At 41.7% G+C, this 20,538-nt stretch overlaps 1 protein-coding gene and 1 long non-coding RNA gene across 5 annotated transcripts in view; one reads left to right on the top strand and one right to left on the bottom strand.

The window, feature by feature from the left end:
- The window catches only part of LOC110352700 (uncharacterized), a 39,157-nt gene extending 24,677 nt beyond the window's left edge, over nt 1-14,480 (top strand). The window contains exons 4-5 of the long non-coding RNA XR_005264922.2: nt 12,417-12,525; nt 13,412-14,480. This is a non-coding gene — a long non-coding RNA (uncharacterized lncRNA). The remainder of the gene's footprint in view (nt 1-12,416; nt 12,526-13,411) is intronic.
- The window catches only part of EPAS1 (endothelial PAS domain protein 1), a 117,402-nt gene continuing 110,876 nt past the window's right edge, over nt 14,013-20,538 (bottom strand). For all 4 annotated transcript variants that reach the window (XM_038177629.2, XM_072035727.1, XM_072035725.1 and 1 more), the window contains 5 exons: nt 19,134-19,618; nt 17,926-18,049; nt 17,720-17,837; nt 16,991-17,191; nt 14,013-16,309 (listed from right to left, as the gene is read on the bottom strand). In XM_038177629.2, the coding sequence (XP_038033557.1) occupies nt 16,158-16,309; nt 16,991-17,191; nt 17,720-17,837; nt 17,926-18,049; nt 19,134-19,618 (1,080 nt within the window). In that variant the 3' untranslated portion in view covers nt 14,013-16,157. The remainder of the gene's footprint in view (nt 16,310-16,990; nt 17,192-17,719; nt 17,838-17,925; nt 18,050-19,133; nt 19,619-20,538) is intronic.

The following is a 20,538-nucleotide window of genomic DNA, read 5'->3' on the forward strand; positions in this document are numbered from 1 at the left end:
GGTCACAGATACTTTACCACTGGTGCGGTGGAGGGGAAATGTATGATCATCTTGGGTCTAAGATTTCTTGAGCCCTCATGTACTTCTGTAATTCTTCTGACTCTCCTTCGTAAGCAGCACGGGAGGCAAGTCAGCAGTAGTGGGAGCAGTCGAAATGAAAGCTACTCACAATCACAGTGAAGATTTTATGAGCTTCCCATAGATAATTGGATCGTGCAGGGAAAACTTTTGAAGCAGCTTTAATCTTGAGGGCTCTCTGTTGGATTCAGAAGCCAGTTTTTAACATTTGTCTCTATGGACAAGACAACGCGATGAGTTTTTGGGTTTATTTGCATTTTGTGCCATGCTTGAAAATGTTCCGAATGAGATAGTTTTGCATCTATAAGTATGTCTAGACTGTCCATATTGCCTCAACTCTATATTTGCATAAATAATTAAGTCTCCAGACCAGAGTTATTTCGAGTCTTGTCATCCCTGAGAAGGGCAAACAATTTTCTCTCTCCATTAAATGCATTTTCTGCAGAGTCTGTGAGGAAACTGAGTAGTGTTTTTTTCCAACTACAAAAGTTTAAGTGGATGAGGTTTACATACTGTGTGGTGTGGCTGTAACTAAATGTGATATCATTCAGCTTTATTTATAATTCAGTCTGAGATTTAGGTTATGTTTACATAACTGAATTGTCGGCATTTACGTATGTGAAACACTTGGTACCAGGCATCTGCCTTCAGAAGCCCAGTGTGGATCACAAGGGTGTGTAATCGCGACCAGTTTCTCACCAGGGAAGCTTTAAATTCCAGCACCCAGGGCCTCTCATTTTAAGATCTGCTTTGCACTAAGTCATAACGTTTTCACTTAAAGTACCTTCAAACGAGATCTGAGGTCTCAGTCTTTGGTATTCATGCACATGTTTGCACATGAATGAGCTTACATAAACAGGCATTTGTGTGCTTCATTACTTCACTTTTCTTAGGTAAATGCTTACGAGAAAACATGCACACATCTGAGAAAAGCCCATTAAAAACTTATTTTCACTGGTGAGCTGTTTCAGGAATCCTGGAGCAACGATAGAGTTCATTTGCACATGCTTTCTTGTCCTTCAGAAGGATATTGCGAAGGGGAAGATACATAGGAAAAATACAGTTATTTTACCCATTGCTTACTAAAGAAACAAAGTTCAGTTTTTCAACTTAGTATTGCATACATATTTATTTTAAATGAAGAAACATATGGCACAATACTTGTGCGGGTTGGGATGTTCTGTTCAGCTTACTCATCCAGAAGGCTTAGTATGTTATGTTTTTTTATAAGCATAAACACTGTCTAACCATTGCGGAGACTGTGTCTGTGATCAGATCTACTGATGCTGATGTTTCCTTTCCGATCTAATGAGAACACCTCAAGAATGAATGTTTCTTAAACTGAGGAAATACTGTAAATATTGCAGAGCAAAATACACACAAATTAATGCTGCATGTTTCCCTGGAATAAGTGGGAAGGGTGAATGGGTAAGAACATGTAACATAACACACCAAGACTGATTTGGGCAATATTTTGACGTTCCTTTTTTATTGTTTTGTTAAACTATATCATTCTGTTTCATAACACCTTTAACTTAAATTCTACTTTCCAAAAAGACATCCTTGGGATGTGAAAATCCTCCTTTAGTTCTGAAATGTTGCCTGAAACGTGCGTGGTGGAAAACTTCTATTCCTCCCCACCAATTTTCCCCAATTATATCTATAAACTATATACCTCTGTCTATTTCCCATTTCATAAATATCCTGCCTTTTAAGTCTATTCTTTTAAAACTGAAGTGATTGAGGAGGGAAATGGTAATTTGTGAGTTTTGGTGTCTGCTTTTTCTGAGATTTTTAAGTGCATGCCCTTTATGATACACTGTCGTATTTCTTGACCATTGCTCTGCAGAAAATTTTGAAAAGTCCGTGGAATTAATTTTAAAATGTTTAACAGCAGCTGTAGCTCAAAATCCTAGAGTAATACAGTACTCTTATTTTTTGTTTTCCTAAGTCTATTAAAAACCAGAACACTTACATGGAAGTAAATGTAAAATGGACAATTTTAAGGTTCTGGTCCAGTGTTTAGATCATTGAAAGTCCTGCTGCTCTTTCACCTGTTCCTGTTGAATTTGGAAAGTCTCCATGCTGAAATCAGTGTGTACTATCTGGGGACAGAGAAGAGAGGAGCCAGTGAAATAGGAAGGGTTAAGCGTGAAAACTAACCATAACAGCAATGTTGCCTTTCTTGTTGGTGGGCTGTCTACTATCATTTGTTCTGTAAATGGTTTTGCTTGTCCAAGCTGTGTATGATTGTTAGTTTTGAAATGGAATTGAGGCACATTACTTAGTTGTGTTTGTCTTTACTCACTTTGTGTAGCTGAATTTCCTTCAGAACGGTGGTGGTTTCTTGAGAGTATTTAAAACCTACAAGGATAGCAGCTGGGCTGGGAGGTGGTAAAGGAACATCTGCAAGAGCCAGAGCTCTAGCTGAAATTCAGAGTTTTAGCTTCATGGGGGCAGCTCTGTTGGCTTGCTATGAGCAGGCTCCACTAACTGCCCTGGATCTCATTGTGTCTCATTTGTGTTGTTTAAATTAGTATGTTTTAAGTGATGCTCATGGAAATCCTGCCACTACTTAGTATTAGAATTTGGAAACTAAGCTATCGGTGATTGCTTAGCTGCAGTAGCATAAATGACAAGGACAAAGTGTGTCTCTATCGAATAGGGAGAGCACTATGCTCTTGGGAATGCAGGGAAAAGGATAGTTATGGTACTGTGATGCTTTTGACTCTAGTTAGGATGTGCTCCAGTCAGCAGGTGTGTTGATTATTTTGTGTGAAATGCTTCTTTGGTTGGTTCAAGGAAGATGGGATGGACAGAAAGAGATGACCACAAAATTGCTAGAGGATTAGTTCACCCGTTGAGCAGATGCAGTGTATCGTTAAGCCAAACAAGTCCACAGCAGTCGTGTGAAAGCGTTACTGGTGAGTGGTAAGTGCTTAAAGGTAGAGGCTGATTTAAACACCTTCTCCACATTGTCATCCTGTGAGTAAAATTTCTCTTTCTTGCTTCGCATTGTTTATGTTAATGGAAATTTCTGTAGAGCCGCAAATGGCTTCAAGGTTCCCATCATCAAAGGTACCTTGAAAACCAGCACAGAGAGAGAATTCCTGCCCCAGAGAGCTTCAAATCTCCAATGAGACCAATGAGGCAGGGAAGAGCGGGGATACTGCCCCCATTCTCCATGTTGATGGCTCCTTCCACACCTTTGGTTCCTGCCCTCGTGGCTGTAGAGCCTCCTTCCTTCCCATGTTCAGTGGCTGCAGACCTGCTGTTGGTCTGCAACACACAACCCTCAGTTATGAATTGTAGCATCAAGACCTTTCAGGACCTTTCTGAGGAACCTCAGAAGGTCTGCAGACCTCCAGCCCTAAAACAAGGGACAAGCTGCCATTTGTGGTTGGTTGGTATTGTCTCCATTTCTTAGTCCTCCTGGTGAAATGGAGGCTGCTGGCTCTCAACCCGATGCCCTTTGGGGTGGGAGCTTGGTTCAGAGATGCTATACCCCACAGGCCATCCCAGCCATGGAGGGGAAAAAACAACTCCCCGAGGCTTCCTTGTATGTGGGCTTTCCAAGAAAAGGTGTAGTGTATCAGGGAGGCTGTTGTTCATTTCTCTGCTATCTCCATGCTGCCTTTTGCCCCCCTGCTGTGCCGTCCCCACCGTGCCAGTGTGTGCCGGTCCCAGGAGCGCCCAGCTGGGCCGTGCAGCTGGGGTGGCGAGGGCAGCCCCCGCACCAGCTGTGCCCTCACACTGGAGGGCCTCTGGAGGCTGTGTCCACATCTGCCAGAGAAGTGACGTGTCTGCCCGTTTGCCAGTCACGTGTGGCTTGCTGCTCCTACAGCTGTGCGAAAGACGTGGGACTCCATCCCATAACCCCGCTAGCCCCCCCAGTGGAAGATGAACCAGTCTGGGAGATGTTTGTGAGATGGCAAATGCTCTCGCCTCCTCCCCAGCACGGGGGCCGTAGCTGGCAGCACAGAGGAGGCATTCTTCAGGTTGGGTCGTGCACCTCCAGAGGGGCCAAAAAAAAATTGCACCTGGAACGAGAGAAATCAGGAGGTGTAGTGGTAAGAAAAGGCTGCGCTCCCTTGCTTTGAGGAACACAGACATCCTCGTCCATTACTCCTCCCAAATCTCTGAAAAGTGTAAGCAATATTTCATCTTGCACCTTTGAACTCGCTTGGGTGGGCATTGCACTGTCACCTGCTCTTCACCCGTGTGCTGCAGTTTGTGAGCTTCCCGTGGCAGTCCTCCCAGCAATCTGCCCTACCTCTTTTTCGGCAGGAGATAGTTTCACTTCGGGGGTTATTTGTTAAATGAGATACAGTCTTGAATTAACATCTTACATAAGCATTACTGAAAGAAAATGGATCCCACCTATTGTGCAGCAGGTATAATGGGGCTTACACAGCACGGCTTGGGAATAACCCAATTCCTTAATTAACTCTCTCTTTCTATGCCAAAACCAAGCTGCTCAGGCAGTTTTATTCTTTTCCCATGTCTGGGAGGCAGTGCAGTGTTTGAAGACTTCAGTCAAGCTGCTTGTTGATTTTAATAACACCTGTGTCTTGAGGCTGATTGTGGGGGATTGCTGTCTGTCATTATTCAGTCACTTTGTTTAAGCTTACTAATCAGTTTGTTGGCTTCAGCATCTTTTGTCAAAAACATCTCTGTTTTGGAAGAAATCCGATACGTCTTTGCTTTATTTCTTTAACAGATTAGTTTGCTTTCCCTCAGCTCCTACGTGAAAGGAATCTGCCACTCTGGAACCAAGCTCCTGTTTAAAATAACTAGTGTATGCCTATGAAGTATTCATTAAAGGATCAGGCTTTTTGTTTGTTCTTTAGTTACTCCTGATTATTAGAGGATCACTGAGATAGTCAAAACTTACTTCCACGCACAACTCTTCAGATCCCCCAGTTCTCATGTCCATGGTCAGGCCACCTCCAGCTGGTTCAGCGGGTGCTGATGCATGGTGGGGTGTCTTTACTTCAGGAGTGGGAAGAGCAGAATGGGAACAGCCTTTCTGTCTTCTCACCAGTGATGCTCATCCTTTTCCATAGGAAAGTGATGAAGCTTAACCACCAGGCAGAACTGATGCAGAGGTAGGCTTGGCTCCTGTTGTGGCACAATAAATCTGCGCCTTATCTCCATGGACTGGTTGGAGACAGGAGGTTTAGTGTCTTGGTACCTCTAAGCCTCTAAAGCTCTTCTGACTTTCAGCTCAATACCCTATAGGTGCTGTGTAAAGGTCTAAACTTCTGTCATAGTCTAAAATGTACTGTAGCAGAAGCATACTTCTTATGCTTGGCTTATGGCTTTAGGAGGAAATATGTTGCCTGAATTTTCTCTGTAGATTCATTATGCTTTGAATGGGAGCCATCCTTCTCCTGGATTTTAGCCATGGCACTACTTGTTGAGAGATCATCTCGCTACAGGCTAAAAATATAACCTCACTCCCCTCCCATCTCCATACCCTTGTAGGAGTGTATCTAGCATCTTTCAGACAACTCCAAGACATGTTTGAATCTTATATATTCACTCTGAGCAGCTCTGGTGACACCCATAGCAATCTTGACACTAGGGGTGGAGTGCTCTGTGGCCCCCTGCCTCTACAGTGTACTTGTCACTTGTTCAACAGATGTTCTGCTATTTTAGGTGTTTAAAGGATCAGAAGCAAACTTTTCTCTGGTTGCTATTATACGCTGACTACTATTTAGCTTTCCAAAGCAGAGTTGGGGTAGAGATTTGTAAGTGATATATTTAAAAATGCTCACAAAAATGAGCAAATTCAAGAGAATGTTTTGTAGTCATGATTTCAAGTTTATCGGAGTTGTGTGGCAGTTGACAGCGCTGCCTTTTGTGGCACAGTCTCATAGTGGTGTGTACTCCTTTGTAAGTCTCTTTGTAGTCCTATTGACTCGTGACAAAAAGATCCGAGGAGCACTGGCGTATTGGTATTACAGCTTGCAACAGCTCTGTAATGAATCCCAGAGTGGGAATTTCCATCTCCTCTTCTAACTTCTGCCTCTTGTAGTGGATTATCTACATATATGTGTCTCATGCTTTAGATGGGTTAATGAACCAGGAAGGTCCCAGGTCGTGTCCAGGTCCTAGAAATAATCATATATGGGCACGGGATAAACTGAGTCCTTCATGTGGGAGTTGGGTCAGCGTGGCACAAGCTCCCCACTGCCTGCAGATAGGCATTTGCTCACTGGACTGTTTTATGGCACTGATACGGGACATAAGGAACATATTTTTAGCCCTATCAAAGCTGTTAATAAGACTTTATTTTTCACTTAAACGTGTTCACAGAATGGAAGGCACTGTGACTTTCTTACATAAGTATGCAAACCCATCTCCTGTGAGTTACAGGGGATGTTGCAGTAAAATGGCTTTCTTTAAAATTTGGAAGAAAAAATCTGTAATGCCATTTTTTGTTATTGCTTGCAAATGGGATTTGAATAAGCAGAGAAAGACTATTATAAATGTGGTTTCAGAGGCTGTTCATCTTGAAACAAAGAGATTTCTTCACATTCAACCTCATTACTCTGATTAGTGGGTTGTAAAGTGAAGCATGAAAATGAAACATGACATAGACATGAATTGTTTGTACTAAAATCTATACAAACTGCTTCTTGGAAATGAAAGTATGACAGCCATCTTCTCTGAACTGTTTAAAAAGTTAAGTTTTCAGAGTAGCTCATTTTTAGGGCCTGTAAATTACATTGCTGTAGCTGTTGGGGGAGACAGCAAGAAGCTAAAAGAAAAAACCAAATCAGTAGAATGCTTTTTGTTTCTTTAGCAGCATTGAAAAATGTGAAGAAGTGAGAAAGCTTCAGAAGAAAGAAATGTTGAGCACGAATGTGTTTTGATTGGTTGAAAATGGATGAAAGTCTACTTGTTTTCACTTTTAAAATGGAGAGAATAGTCTGCATTATTCTCAAAAAGGCCTCTTTGTATCCTGCTTACATCCGACTTCAAATGCACTCTGTCCCGTTTGCTTGGCTGTTATAAAAATACCTGTTTGGATCTTCGTGGAGATCCTGGAAGAGGGCAAGTTTAATCTGTTGATGTTATTGGGGTTACGGGCACTGTATGGTGCAGGTGCAACACAGCTGTAGCTGTAGAGCTGCGACGTACTGTCTGTTAGAATTAGTTTTTGAATACTGAGTTCTCTTAATAGAGCTCGGACCTGCAAGACTGCGTCTCTTCTGGTGTGGACGGGTTTAATGCTACAGACACCTCAAACTGCCAGCTAGTTTTGTGTGCCACATGTGACCATGGACTGTCCAATTTCTTTGTGTTTTGTAGCTCACTTTAAAAAGAGCAAATAATTTGAATGCAAATTCTGGTGCTGCTGCAATACTGTTTCTAGAGATGACTCACAGTGGTACAAATAAGATCCCAGAACTCCTTTTGCAATCACATTGCCTTCATTTCCAATAAGTGCATCTGGAAAAGGATTTCTAAATGATACTAGGTGTCATGAGAAAGCAAATTGATGATACAATAGGCAGGAGGAAAATTCAGCATCTTGGTATTTAGGAAATGAGGGGAAAGGCTGTGGGTTGCAGTAATGAATGTAAGTGCGTGTCTGCTGTGAAATTAGCTGATGTGAGAAAATAAGAGGTCTGTCTTCAAAGCAAGGGCTGCTGAGCAGGAGTGTACTTGGGGGACCCTGCGATACTCGTTGCTTTTGGTCCTACCAAGCTGCTGCCGTTGTGGTTTGGTTCTGTGGGAGGATGAGATCTGTAGTACCCTGGTAGGATGCGATCTGTAGCACCCTGGGTGGGCTGTGCAGTGAGGCTTGGGGTCTAGTGTGAAAGTGGAAAGTATGAGTTTTGGAGAGCTTTCTGGGAAATTTTCCTATTAAGCAGCTTTTCCCATGCTTTAGTGTCGCTCTGTGGTGCAGGTCCACAGAGTAACTCCATGACCCGTGGAAGCAGCACATCACCAGGCTCATTCACCTCCTTCTTCCATATAGATGAGGGTTGTGTGTTATCTGTGCTAAACCTTAGTAAATGGGTTTCGGGAGTGAAAAGAAATGAGCAGCTCGTTCAGCCCCTGCGCTTCAGGCCCGTGCCATGAGGAAGAGCCGTGCTGGCTGGCATGGCCACCCTGCAGCGAGCCCCACACGCCTGCCTCGGGTCGGGAATGCCCCATGAACAGTGTGGCTTTCTGCCACAGCCTGCAAGAGAGCTGCCTTGCAGGGGCTTGTAAATGGTTACCCCCCAGCAATCGGTTTGTGGCATAGGCTGTGCAAACATGTGGGATTTGTTCCCTTCCTTGGCATGAGTCAGCACAGCACTTTGCCTATAGGACTGAAAATACGCTTTGAGGGATTTCTGTGGAAGGGAGGCACAGGAAAAGGGATGGGGAGGAAGGAGGATCCCTTGTGCCTCTGTTTTCTTGGAAGTAGCCTTGGGAATGGCTCAGCAGCAAAAGGTAGGAGCACTTGCTGCACTCTGAGATGGCTTGTTTGGGATCTGCTCCATGTGTACCCACCAGGGAAAGTGTTCTCCTGGTAGGTTTTGTAGAGGACCTGCTCTGAGCAGGTTTCAGGACACACGTTTCGGGTATGCACAGGATGGCAGCCTGCTGTTGAAACCAGTTCTGGTTCTTGAGCACGGAGCACAGACGCTTTTCACTCTGTTTATTTCCGGCACACGTTAGTGGAATTTATGCTCCGAGCAGGACAGAAGAAATCCTGGATGAACAAATTCTTGTTTAGCAGTGTGTGTGCTTCTAATACAAAACCTCAGTACAAATAAACTCTGCCCAGCAGGGCCTACATTCCAAAAAGGAGAATGACAGCACTGTTGACCTGACTGTTCCCTGTCTTTCAATGAACTTAAGGGAGTTCCAGGTATTCATTGGTTCTTGGTTCCTCTGCTGGTTACCCAGACGAGTATTTTAGTGACTCTGTTTTTCTAAAGATGCTTTCTTCATGGTTTCGCAGGGGGGAGGGAGAGCTTGTAAGGGCTGAGGTTGGAGAATTCACTCTAAAAATGAAAGTACAAGTTAAAGTGTTTATTCAGTATATTAAGATATAATTGATGGTTGCAAAAGCCACGTTTTTGCCCACTTGTCAGAATACTTGGGTGGCTTTGTACAGACTGAGGTACTGGTCACCATGGATCTGGGGAAGGCAGTGTGGTGCTAGATAAGAGGAAAACCAGTGCAGAGTTGTTCAAGGTGTTGGCTATCATTAAACAGAATCTTTTCTGAGGAAGAGAGGTTTTGGTCAGAGAGGCGGAGGTTGAGCAAAAATTGAATTATTCAGTGTTGGCCCCTCCTTTATCTTGGAGGTGTCTGCAGTGATCAGATTGACCCTGAAGACTATGATACCAAAACCTTACTGAAGTAGAAGGAAATTGAAGTTGTGAACAACAAGCTGTGATAAAAGGTGTAAACAGGCTAATTAACAGGAACAGTTACGTAGCTGAGCAAAGTACAGGAAAGCTCGTCTTGATGTTTGCAGTTGCAGTTACAATAATAGAGAGCAACCTGTTTTCCCAGCAAACTTCTGTTGCTTTGCTTTCTGTTAACTCCAAGGTGTTTTTGGGGTTGCAGATAGCATCAGCGCTGCCTGTGCTAGCGGTAAGGTGAGATACCAGTTGTACTTACGTGCTCTTCCAGGAAAAAGGCCAGTAGATGTTACGCGACATATCCAAAAGTGAATGGTGCCAACATCCATTTGTCGGCAGTCGTGGATCTGCTGTGTGGAGGAGGGGTGAATTTAAAAAAAAAAAAAAAAAAAAAGGAAAAAAAAGCATATATGGATCACAAGGCTCATTGTGTGATGCAACCTTTGTGGTTTGCAGCTTAGAAGTCCATGTAAATTCTGCTTCAAAATAAAGCCAGGGAGCCATGGGTTTCAGTCTGGGTTTTGGCAACTGCAAATGGGATTTGTGCTTTCTCCTTCTACCTCAGATTTGGCTTTTGTGAAAATCCTGGGGAAAAACAGTACGAGACTTAAGCTACTGTTTTTTTTGTTGTTTGTTTGTTTTTTTAACTGGATATTCCTAAATAAAATCCAGTTGCATAAACAGTTCTAACTGGGAAATGCATTTGTGTTGTTAGAAAAAGCTTTATTCTGACAAGCTCTACTGAACTGGCATTGTGATCATGCTCTCTGGCTGATGCATGAGTGGGTTTTAGTTTGCATGTGGGAGTTGTAATCTTCCATTTTTCTGAGTTACGGGTTTATACTGAGCCAGAGAGATCCTTGTTGGGTCACCTTCCTCCAGGACACCCTGGAGTCCTCTGAGTTCTGCATGGCCCAAATCAGGGATGAGCGTGTAATCAGGGCTGGAAATGTGAGGGGGTACAGCTGGACTCAGAAATCACACCCCAGGTATGGTTGTTGGTGTCCATCAAGCACGTAACAGGATCTTAGAGTGCTCTAACTTGTGTGCACGCTCCTCTCTTTATCTGAGGCTTAATTTTTGTCCTGAATGCAAACTACTTGTCTGGGGAGCAGGTTTGGGGAACCACAAATCCAGGTTCTCATCTTGCTAATTACAGCTCTATAGTGCTAAGATAGGAGCAAAAGAAGCAAAACCATGCTGCACCTCTTACGGCTAAGAAATTCTTCTGGCTTTATAGACAGAGTTCAGGCACCTGGGGAAAATACTCAATTCTGCTCATTTCCAAAACTGTAAAAGAAACTCTATGTACTTCTGATATTTGTTAGGATTTTGCTCTAAGCAAAGTGTCAAGGAGGTGATGAAAGAGTCTGTCTGTGAGCCAGAAGAACCTTTATCATTTGCACTACCACTCTCGCTTGCCCAAGTAGCGAATGAGAACAGCCATCTAAGAGCTGAAGAAAATGTTTGACATGAACGGGCAGCTCTCAGGGACACGCACACCTCCTGTGACCCACAGCATTAAATCTGCTTTCATCTCAGGGCAAGGACTGAGGTCTGTCGTGCCCAATGGCTGGAGTGGGAATGGGGTTTGGATGTTTCCAACATGAGCTCTGATAGAGAACTACCGAAGCTGATGTTTTTCTGGGGCCTTTGGAAATCTAGCTGGACAGCTCTGCCTATAATTCCAAGACCTAAACACTGACCTTTTGACTGAAGAGTTTGTGGGGCTTCTTATCTTTTTCCTTTTCCTTTTTTTCTTAATGAAGCTACATGGAGTCGGATTTTTAAGATGTAACCCAACTCTGAGTGGCCATTCGAGCCCCTGTTGCTGAGATAGAGCACTTTCTACAGCGAACAGCAGAGAAGTGAAGCAGCTTTGGTTGCACCCAGCTGCCTGTTACTGCCCCGTGCCAAGGGCATGAAGCTAGGGATCACAATCCAGGCTCACGCCTCTGCTTCTGTTCCTTAATGAGACATCTTAACCATGTGTCACCGCATCATTAATTGAGAGGCATGGTTGAAGAGGACTATGTAACACCTTGAGTCTAGGAATGTAGGGCTTCAAGAAAAATGTTCCATGTGAGACCTGTGGCAAATCACACGCTGCCAAAACTGTGGGCTGGCTTTCAGGCAGAAGTAGGTGATGCTTCCAAACTGAGCAGCTGAAGTCATTTTATTTATTTGAATCCATTTTAAATCTGAACACCTCAAAAATGGAGTTCATACCAATCGCCAGAGCTTCCAATGCTGCTTTTGTTGCTTCAGTTGACCAGGGCAAAGCAACAACACTGAGCGGAGGCTGGGGAGTGGGACCCCCTGCCTGGCTTCCTCCAGTGAGAGTGGTGGCATGGGGCTAACGCACAGCCGCAGGTAACCAGGAGGTGGCTGGTGTGCTGCTGGGGCAGCAGAGCTGTGGGAGGGTGACAGGTTTGGTTGTCCTAAGAAAACATAGTGAGGAATTGTTTTTTGTTTGTTTGTTTTTTTCTCTTTGATATTTTTTCCTTGTCTCTTGGGAAGCCTATTATAAGAAAGTTGCAGGGAAAAAAATAAATTAATGCTGTTTATTTAAATGTAGGTGAATATTCCTACTTCTCTCTATAACTTTAAAAAAATCTGGCATGTATGTTAATAGTTCTGTAAAGCTCTTCAGGAAGAATAACCATCACCATGTAGACCAAGAGCAGGTGCAAGTTAGACTGCCTGTTGTTATCCTGTGCTCTCACCACTGTGACAAACAAATGTGATGAATTACCTGCTGTCCACAGATCTCAGTATTGCTTAGGAATTGGTGTCTCGGCTTGAAAGGGTAGGTGGACTTTGCTCCAAGCTATCTGGGCTTTTTTGCAGTTTTGTTAGTAAATCACAAAATACACTGGGATGTTGAGGCCTGAGTATTTTGTTGTAACCATTTGCTTGGCAAAGAGTATGACTCTCACCTGCTTGAAATCTGTGTTGCAGGCATTGGCTCAATCATTTTAAAAAGATGATAGACTGGAAAATCAGCCTGAGCTTGAGACCGACCCAAATCATGAGTTTCACAGAACTGCCTGATTTTCAGCAGAAAATGGTGAGTGTTGAACAACAGAATTGCTCAGTTCTGTCTATGCTGTTAGAAATGTAAGCTTGGATGACAAGAAATGGTGCATTTACACGGTGACAGCTGATGTACATTTGATTTTAAGCACTTCTATTGGCATACAGGAGGAAACAAAGGTTTAAAAAAGCTGTATTAAACCTCTGTTCAGCAGAACAAAGCTCAGCTATTGATGCAATGTATTAAGTTTTGGGTGAGAGGTTGGGTCTTTTGGGTATATAAATTGCAGTGTCAGAGCGTTGCTAGCTAGATGCTAGCCATCCAGCTGTGTCCTAAACATAAGGGGAAAAAACACTGAAGCTCACTAACCTGAGATGTGTAGGTATGCTAGATAAAAGGAGGGTGTTCGGACACCCTGAGAAAGTAGTGTCTGGCAGCACTAGCTGAGGACAGTGTTAGCTGTTAGTGATTGCAACCTTTAAAAGAGAACTTTATGTTCACTTGATGTGAACAGGTAGTTCCTGTTCTCTATGTCGGTGCTTTATTTATTTTTTTTCCCCTACCCCTTAGTTGGTGAAGGCTGTGGCATGCTGAGCTGGTCTCTGTCAAAGTGCCCTGAAGACCAGTGGGATGCTGTAAAAGGGAGGTAACATACACACCCCCATTACCTCGTCACTGCCAGGTGTTCTGGGCACACTTGTGATTCCAACAGCTTTAGAAGCAAGTTACTTGCTAAATCTGGCATCCCATCTGGAAAACAAGGTGATGATAGCCCACTTACATTATTCCAAAGAGTCACTGTTGTTTGAAAAACTCAGCAGTAGTTACCAGAGGGGTTAAGCACCCACAGCTTCCATACAGTCCATCAGCACTTAAGTGCATGTTTGAAAGTGACAGTTTTAATGTGTTTGTTCTACAGCATGATGGTTACTGTGCTGGCAGAACTGGTAATTTCTGCAAGGAAAAGGATCAGAGTGTTCAGCAGCAGCATTGCAACACGGGACTGGGTGAAGCAGCTTGGCCTGGGGACAGCCATATTCATGGATGCGCCAGGACTGCCAGAATATGATGGCCACAAAAACTGCAGAGGGATACTGCAGCAGTTCAGCCCCTGAAATCCAAGACCATGTCTCTAGGCAAGTACTTGTTTTGACTAATTATTATTATTGCTGTTTTTCACAGTAGCATTATGACAGGCATCTTCAGCTCCTAGGTAGACATACACTTTTGAAATTGAAGCAGAAGTACAAGTAATAAGAAAAGTTCTAGAAGTGTGGTCTACAGGGTGTTAATACTCCGTATGAGGAAAACTGGGCAAACTCTAAAAAAAAAAAAAAGCTGGACAGTACAGGCCCTTGGTCAGCTTACTTCTCAGGTCTCAGATATGGGCAACCTTAGATTGTTCTTTTGTTCTGTAAAGATCAATGCAAACCTTTATTTTCTATAAATAATTTAATAAATACTTTTGTTTTACAATGATACAACAAATGACAAATTCATAGCAAATGAGTCACAAAGAATTTAGGATCAGTATACTTTAATAAGGTATCAGTGTCAAAATACATTTCCTTATCAAGTTAAAGTTCCCATACAGTTATAATATTGTCAATAAGAATTCAGCAATATAGATTATGAAATAATTATGATAAAAAGTATGATTAATATTAAGACATGGAATATTTTTCAGAGTGTTTTAGTAAACTGTTAGGGTATAACATTTTTAATGCTGAAACTACACAAATAAGAAACAGAAAAGAGCAGTATTCAAGTGTCTTTAATCCTTGAAGCCTTTAAGTTCTTGCCACTGAAGGTTTGTCAAATCTGGCTTGTCAATTTCATTACATTTTGATGCTTAAAATATGTTCTTTTTTTCCCACATAGAAATAAGATCACTTTAGGAGTAGCTTATTTTTGGTAATAAACTCTTGAAAGATCTAGCTGCAATAGGGGCTATCTTTTTTTTTTTTTTTTTTAATGTTATGTACCAATAATAATAACAACAAAAGATCTGCTTTTCTAAGAGTGCACAGTGTGTATGATTAAGACTCACTTAACACAGCGATCTCCGAAGTGCTCAATGAACCCAAGGCTCCCTCTCTGCAAGCTTCAGTGCATGATAGAAAGCAAATTTATAAAACACATTGTTTTTAGACTTCCAGTTCCACTGAAGCCTATCTTTGTTCTAAGTTTCTGGGCCAGATTTTTTACCTGTTGTACATTGCCACTGTTCCATTTTTTTCAGCAAAGCTACAATGATTTATACCAGTGGAGGAAACAAGATGGACATATTCCAATACATTACCCTGGTTTGTATGTATTTCAGAGTCAGAACTGCTCACCTGCCTTTTATTAGTTTAATATTTTTGCTGTTTAAGTACACTCTAATTTCAACCTTAGCCTTTGAAAGCATTCAAAGCCTTACTTTTTAAAATACGTACATGACAATAAATGATAGTTGAAGTTCTGAAAATGTCTGGCTGAATTTAATGACGTTTCAGATCTTGATTAATATAAGGTAAATTAAAATGAGAGAGACCTGTCTGCCAGTAATTCATCTCACTACACAACCCTTAATTATTTTTGTCTACTTATAACTGAGTTAGCCTAATATACTGGGAAATACTACTTTTAGTTTTAATGATTCAATATTGAAATTATATTGCTAGCTAGCATATAACATGAAAAAGGCTAGCATTATTCAGAGATGTTAGTACTGGCCATTGGTGAGATTCCTGAAGTGTCAGCAACATCCTAAGAAATACTACTAGTTCTAGCAGAAACAGCTCTTATAGTTGTTGTGTCCTAGATACAGAAAAAGTACCAAGAGATGATTAACAACTGACCCAGAGAGTTATTATAATAATAAAAAAAATCTGTTTTGTGTAAAAATAAAGAGAACAACAAAGCACAAAACAAGAAATCCCAACACAAACAAAAATCCTCCACTGGGGTAAATCTGTAGGACTCCCTTGTCTGTAGAGCTAAGCCAGGTTAAGTCAGCTGAGAATGTGGCTTGCTTCTGAGGAAAAAAGCTTACAACGTGCAACCTTCACAGATACCCACAAACATTGTAGTTCACCATTCACATTTCTTTCAACAAAGTGTATAAAAATGAAGGGAAGGGGAGGGAGTCAGAAGGCTGGGAATTTTTTCTTTAGTATGCTTTCCCAAAAGTTATTAAAGTTACAATACAATAAATGCTGGAAAACAGAAAGACTCAAAGGATATCAATTTGGCAGATCAACAAAAAACTGTGGTTGGAGATCAAATTTGTTTCATTCGTCTTTGGCAATAAAAATAAATCTTTGCAGTACTGCAGCCAAAGTATCACAAGATGAGGCATTTATACCACAGCTTTTTACTAGCATGAAAATTGAAGAAAATCTGAGAGTATAAATTACAGGTAATGAGATAAGGGGAGGGTAATCAAACTCTCTAAACAACACATTAATTGCAATAGAGAAAATACAGTAGATGTATTTCTTTAATATGAATAATAAAGTGAGTAACTTCAAAAGGCCACTATTTGGTAATGTGGACAGGTTCAATATCTAAGTAAAATCCTGTAAAAGTGTATTGGTATTAGAAATTGTCTACTTGCAAAAATATATTTAAAAACTGAAGCTGTTTTGAACAGTATAGGCCAAGGAATATTGCAGGATCGCTCAGGTTGCCTGGTCCAGGGCTCTGAGCAGTTCACTGCCCTGCAGAAGCGTGGAACTGCCCAAAACAGGGACGTTAACCTCACAGTCATATCTTGTCAACTCAGGCAACAAATATGGTTCAAAGGAGGGTCCCAGCAGACGACTTGTCACACCTGAAAGAGAGTAAAGTGAGTCATGGCACTGAGACCAGAGACAGAGAATGAGAGAGCGAGAACTTCTTTCCTCTCCTCCCTCTTCTGTTTATATCAGTTATAATTTCATTTTCTACTTATGTCAGCGTGCCTCAGAACACCAACAGTTACAGTTTTTAGAGCAAACCTATGCCTCTCAGCCGGAACAGCTTACAAGCATGAAGTTTTCCACCTCTATCCCCAATTTAGATTGCTCTCAGGAAAATGATACTGGTGCAAGTGAGGAAAGCTATAGTAAACAACAGTTTCTAAATTGACACCTGCACTCCCTCTACATAAACCTCCCTTCATTACTGATTGTCGTTTGTAGAAGGCATATGTTAGACTGTAACCTAATTCAGGCATCAATGCTGCACTGCAGTTGTTTAGTATAGTTTAATCAATTCCATCACAAGGCAAGAATACATAAGAGGATGGCTAGACCACCAAGGCACAAAGGTGTTAAGTTCAATTGAAATGAAAAGCAAAAATAATTTTTCCCTCATATATCACAAATGTAGACATTAACATTTCATACTAAACAACACTTTGCATTTTGCGAAACAACATTGTGGTTCTCAGTTTATCATCCTCTGTTGTTGTTAAAGTTTTTACTTCATGTAATCAGCTATTTCCAATTGCTGTATTTTTGAAGTCTCTTACCTGATACTTTATGAGTTGGCTGGGCAGGATAGTCCTGATAATGGGAACTGTAAAACTGAGGGGGAAACGCTCCTGCTTTCAAATTCTCACCAGGACTGCCACAGGTGGGTTGCTGTTGCTGCTGTTGTTGCTGTTGCTGCTGTTGCTGTTGCAGTTGATTCATTGGTTGGCTCAGGCCTCTTGAGTTACAGACAAACTCATCTAATTTGCACAGAAGGAAAAAGCGAAGTTAAATTAAGCTATTGTAATAGTGATAGTAGCTAATACTAATTCAAAGCAAAGTGATCATCAGCATGATGATCACACAGTGTAGGCATCCCTACATATTGTAGCAAAGCATGTCCAAAACCAGCGCTATCTCTGGGAGTAGTATTGTACTCAAGACAGTCAAATAAGTAAGCACAATATTGCAGAGAGGAAATATCAGTTCTATCTCTGAGGTGTCTGCACATTACATCGGCATTAGGTAAACCCACCTCCATTAAATTGATCCCTATTGCCTCCAAAGCAAGGGCATGAACATATAGGAAACAATCTACTTGGTAGCTATCAACAGTACCATAAACCATTTAGCTCTTACTGATACAAACTGATCTCTAATTTTAGCTTACTGATTTTTTGACAGTGCTTATTAACATTTCCTTTTGAAAGAGTTTTTATTTCTATTCAAATTTTCTTAACATTTTGTTTCAGCACTTAACATTGCAAAATCAATTTCTTTTCTCTTACCAGTAAGAACACTTGTGCTGAGAGACTTCTTTTCTGAAACCAAGGAACAATTTTCCCCTTTGAGAAATTTCATTCTCTTCCACATTAAGTGAGATGGGTTAGTGACAGATGGATCTCCCTACAATTTGGAGAAAAGCAAAACATGATCACACTGATGATCTTGGTATGTTCAAAGTTTTGAAGGGGATGCATTTTCTCATAATTACCCCACTCAGTTGTTGCAATGCTTGTTCTTCATAATCCAGTTGTCGCTTCAGTTTCAAACTATTAGACAGAGCAATTCTTGCTGGGTTTATATCTATGCCTCGTTGCCCAAAAGCATCCAGTGGCCTGTTGAGAAAGGATCTTTGGGTGAGCAGGGAGGCAAATCTAAACAACCTAGTTCCATTTAAGCTGCCTTTGATGCATGACACTGGACATCACGTGTTTTTGTTTCCTTTTGTCAGTCATCCTACAAGCTTTGGAAACATTTGACTTTTGGGATCAAAGACTAATGAAAGATTAGCATAAACAGCCTCTAGAAATCTCCAGACAGGCATAAAAATACTGTGGAAAAGAGTCATGAGATTTTTTTAAGTTTAGGATTTTGAGAGCCATGCCTATCCCCTTGCTTTGCATAGTAACACACAAGTTGCTGTTTGGAGACAAACCTTCTCTTTCCAAGTGTATGTTCAGATGCTGGCATTTCTGGCAGCAACAAGAAAAACCCTGAAAGCAAACTGCAGGTAAACTGCACAACTCCGTATTTTAAAAGGACTGTGCCTATTTTATGCACTTCTTGACTGTTTCTCATGGCAAGCTTTGAAAACCCACACTCTGCTTGCTACCCAAGAGCTACTGACAAAATGATGGGAAACTGCCAGGACTCTGACTTCTGAGCTACACCTCAGCCCATACTGTTTGTGTGTACCAGAAAGTAACAGAGATGAGGAAGAGCTGGAGAGAAAAAAAAAAAAAAAAAAAAAGTTATTTTAAATTTGAGTTGTAGTACCTATACATGCCAGCAATAAGTGTGCTGTCATCCCTGTCTCTCCTTTGTCTTCTGTTGTGCAAAAAACATGTGCAAAATCAGAAAGTAAGCACGTGTCCCAGCTTACCAGTAAGCCTTTTCAGAACTTTTCTAAACTGCATAAAGTAAAGCAGGCTTGGCAAAATTACTTTGCGTAATTTTTACTTGACAACTTTGAAACACAGTCACACGTCTTTACAAGCAACAAAAAGATAGCCCACTTGTGCTTCTACTTGACTGACTGCCAGTGGGAGAGGACCACAACAATTTCCCCAGAATTGCAATCTGACGCCTTTCAAAACAAGTTATTTCAGCTGAACTGAGGAAAAGAATTTTTCAAGATTATGACCTCCCTCCCCCAGATATTTCCTGAGTAAAAGACGATTATAATACAGAAGTTCTTACCTTTTTTTATATACGGGCATGCCGGGAGAATGTATTGGGGGCCCTGAGGGTGAACTTGATAAGGTTCCTGAGTATTTATCCATGAGTCTCCATTTAGCTGGAACGTATTCTAATGGGGGATCAGGTGGCCATTGGGTGTTTGGTCTTCCTCCCATCGAAGACAGGGGAGTGCTGGCTTGGTCGTGGTATGGCGGCAGCGATGACCTACTCATATTATTGAAGAACACAGATGACAGTGACCCATGACCAGGGTTAATGTTTTTATTTGATAGCTGTGGGCAATACTTCTCTGGGAGGAACTGATTCTGTGAAGCAGAAGCAAGGGGTTGGAAGATAGTACTCATGCTACTTAGACTCTGCTGGGTATTTTGTGCACTTTCAGAGAGAGGACGTTCTTCTTGGCATATCGGGCTGAGCTGGAAATCTTCTCCATCCATAGGAATGTAAGGAGCCAAGGTTTCAAGGTCCAGTTCATTGAAGTCAGTCTGCAAAAAAATGAAATAAGTAAGTTCATAAAGAACCTAAAAGTTAATAACTGTTGTGCTGATGTGATGTGAAACGCTACTAGGGAGACTGTAAAGCTAGAAAGTCACTGTATGCTGGATTTATGTAAATGAAACTCACCTGCTCCTATTTATAGAAATGTCTTGTTTCTTTCAATGGCATAAATTTGTACTCATTTTGAACTGAACAGAGTTAATTTTCTTCATAGTAGCTCACACAGTGTTACGTTTTTGGACTTGTGAGCAAAACAGTGTTGATACACCATTGTTTTAGCTACTGCTGAGTAGTGCTTACAGAATGAAGGCCTTCTCTGTTTTTCACCCTGCACACCCCCAAGGAGGAGGCTGGGGGTGCACAACAAGTTGTGAGGGGACACAGGCAGGACATCTGCCTCCAACTGCCCACAGGGATATTCCATACCACACGACACTGTGCTCAGCAATAAAAGCTGGGGGAAAGAAGGAGGGGCAGGGAGACATTCAGAGTTACGGTGTTTGTCTTCCCAAGAAACCACTACACATGATAGAGCCCTGCTTTCCTGGAAATGGCTGAATATTTGCCTGCCAATAGGAAGCAGTGAACAAATTCCTTATTTTTGCTTTGCTTGCACGTGCAGCTTTTGCTTTTGTTTATTAAGCTGTCTTTATCTCAACCCATGAATTTTCACATTTTTACCCTTCCAATTAATTCTCTCCCCCATCCCACTGTGGGGGAGAGAGCAAGTGACGGTGTGCATCTTTGCTGCCTCTTAGGGTTAACTCAAACATTTCTCATTTTGAGGTTTTGCAGGAATTAGTCTATTTATGTTTTGTTCTAGAAAGGATGTTTACTTGCTGTTCATCAGGCCAGATTAAAAAAATATGCTGCTGCTTGTATTTCTTATCCAGTCTACAGAAACTTC

This window comes from Anas platyrhynchos, chromosome 3 (genome assembly GCF_047663525.1).
Source record: "Anas platyrhynchos isolate ZD024472 breed Pekin duck chromosome 3, IASCAAS_PekinDuck_T2T, whole genome shotgun sequence".
NCBI classification, from domain to species: domain Eukaryota; kingdom Metazoa; phylum Chordata; class Aves; order Anseriformes; family Anatidae; genus Anas; species Anas platyrhynchos.